The following is a 283-nucleotide window of genomic DNA, read 5'->3' as shown; positions in this document are numbered from 1 at the left end:
TCCCCTCCACGCACAAACTTACCCATTCATACGTCTTCCCACAGAACCCGAGTGCCTCATAACCTCGAACTACACAGACCTCCCTGAACTAGCGGGCAGTCAAGAAACAGCCATTGCCATCAAGCTGAAAATTCCCGAAGTCAAAGTCGACATGTGTGGAAACCTACCCTTGCCCCCCGTTATGTACACTGTGTACTATGCCCCCGTGTCCCACTCTGACGAAGGCTCTTGCGTGACGGACGCGAAGAACTGTAGGCAGAGGGTGAGTTTGTCTTCACGGGAT

At 53.0% G+C, this 283-nt stretch overlaps 1 protein-coding gene across 1 annotated transcript in view; it reads left to right on the top strand.

Moving 5' to 3' along the window:
- Window positions 1–283, top strand: part of LOC119594304 (proto-oncogene tyrosine-protein kinase ROS-like) — a gene marked incomplete in the record, with an annotated part of 29,713 nt that overhangs the window by 21,045 nt on the left and 8,385 nt on the right. The window contains 1 exon segment of the mRNA XM_037943363.1: window positions 45–262. Within this exon segment, the coding sequence (XP_037799291.1) occupies window positions 45–262 (218 nt within the window).

Source organism: Penaeus monodon, chromosome 33 (assembly GCF_015228065.2).
Source record: "Penaeus monodon isolate SGIC_2016 chromosome 33, NSTDA_Pmon_1, whole genome shotgun sequence".
Classification (NCBI taxonomy): Eukaryota; Metazoa; Arthropoda; class Malacostraca; order Decapoda; family Penaeidae; genus Penaeus; species Penaeus monodon.
Note: the sequence above shows the minus strand (reverse complement) of the source record. Positions and strands in the feature narration are given on the sequence as shown.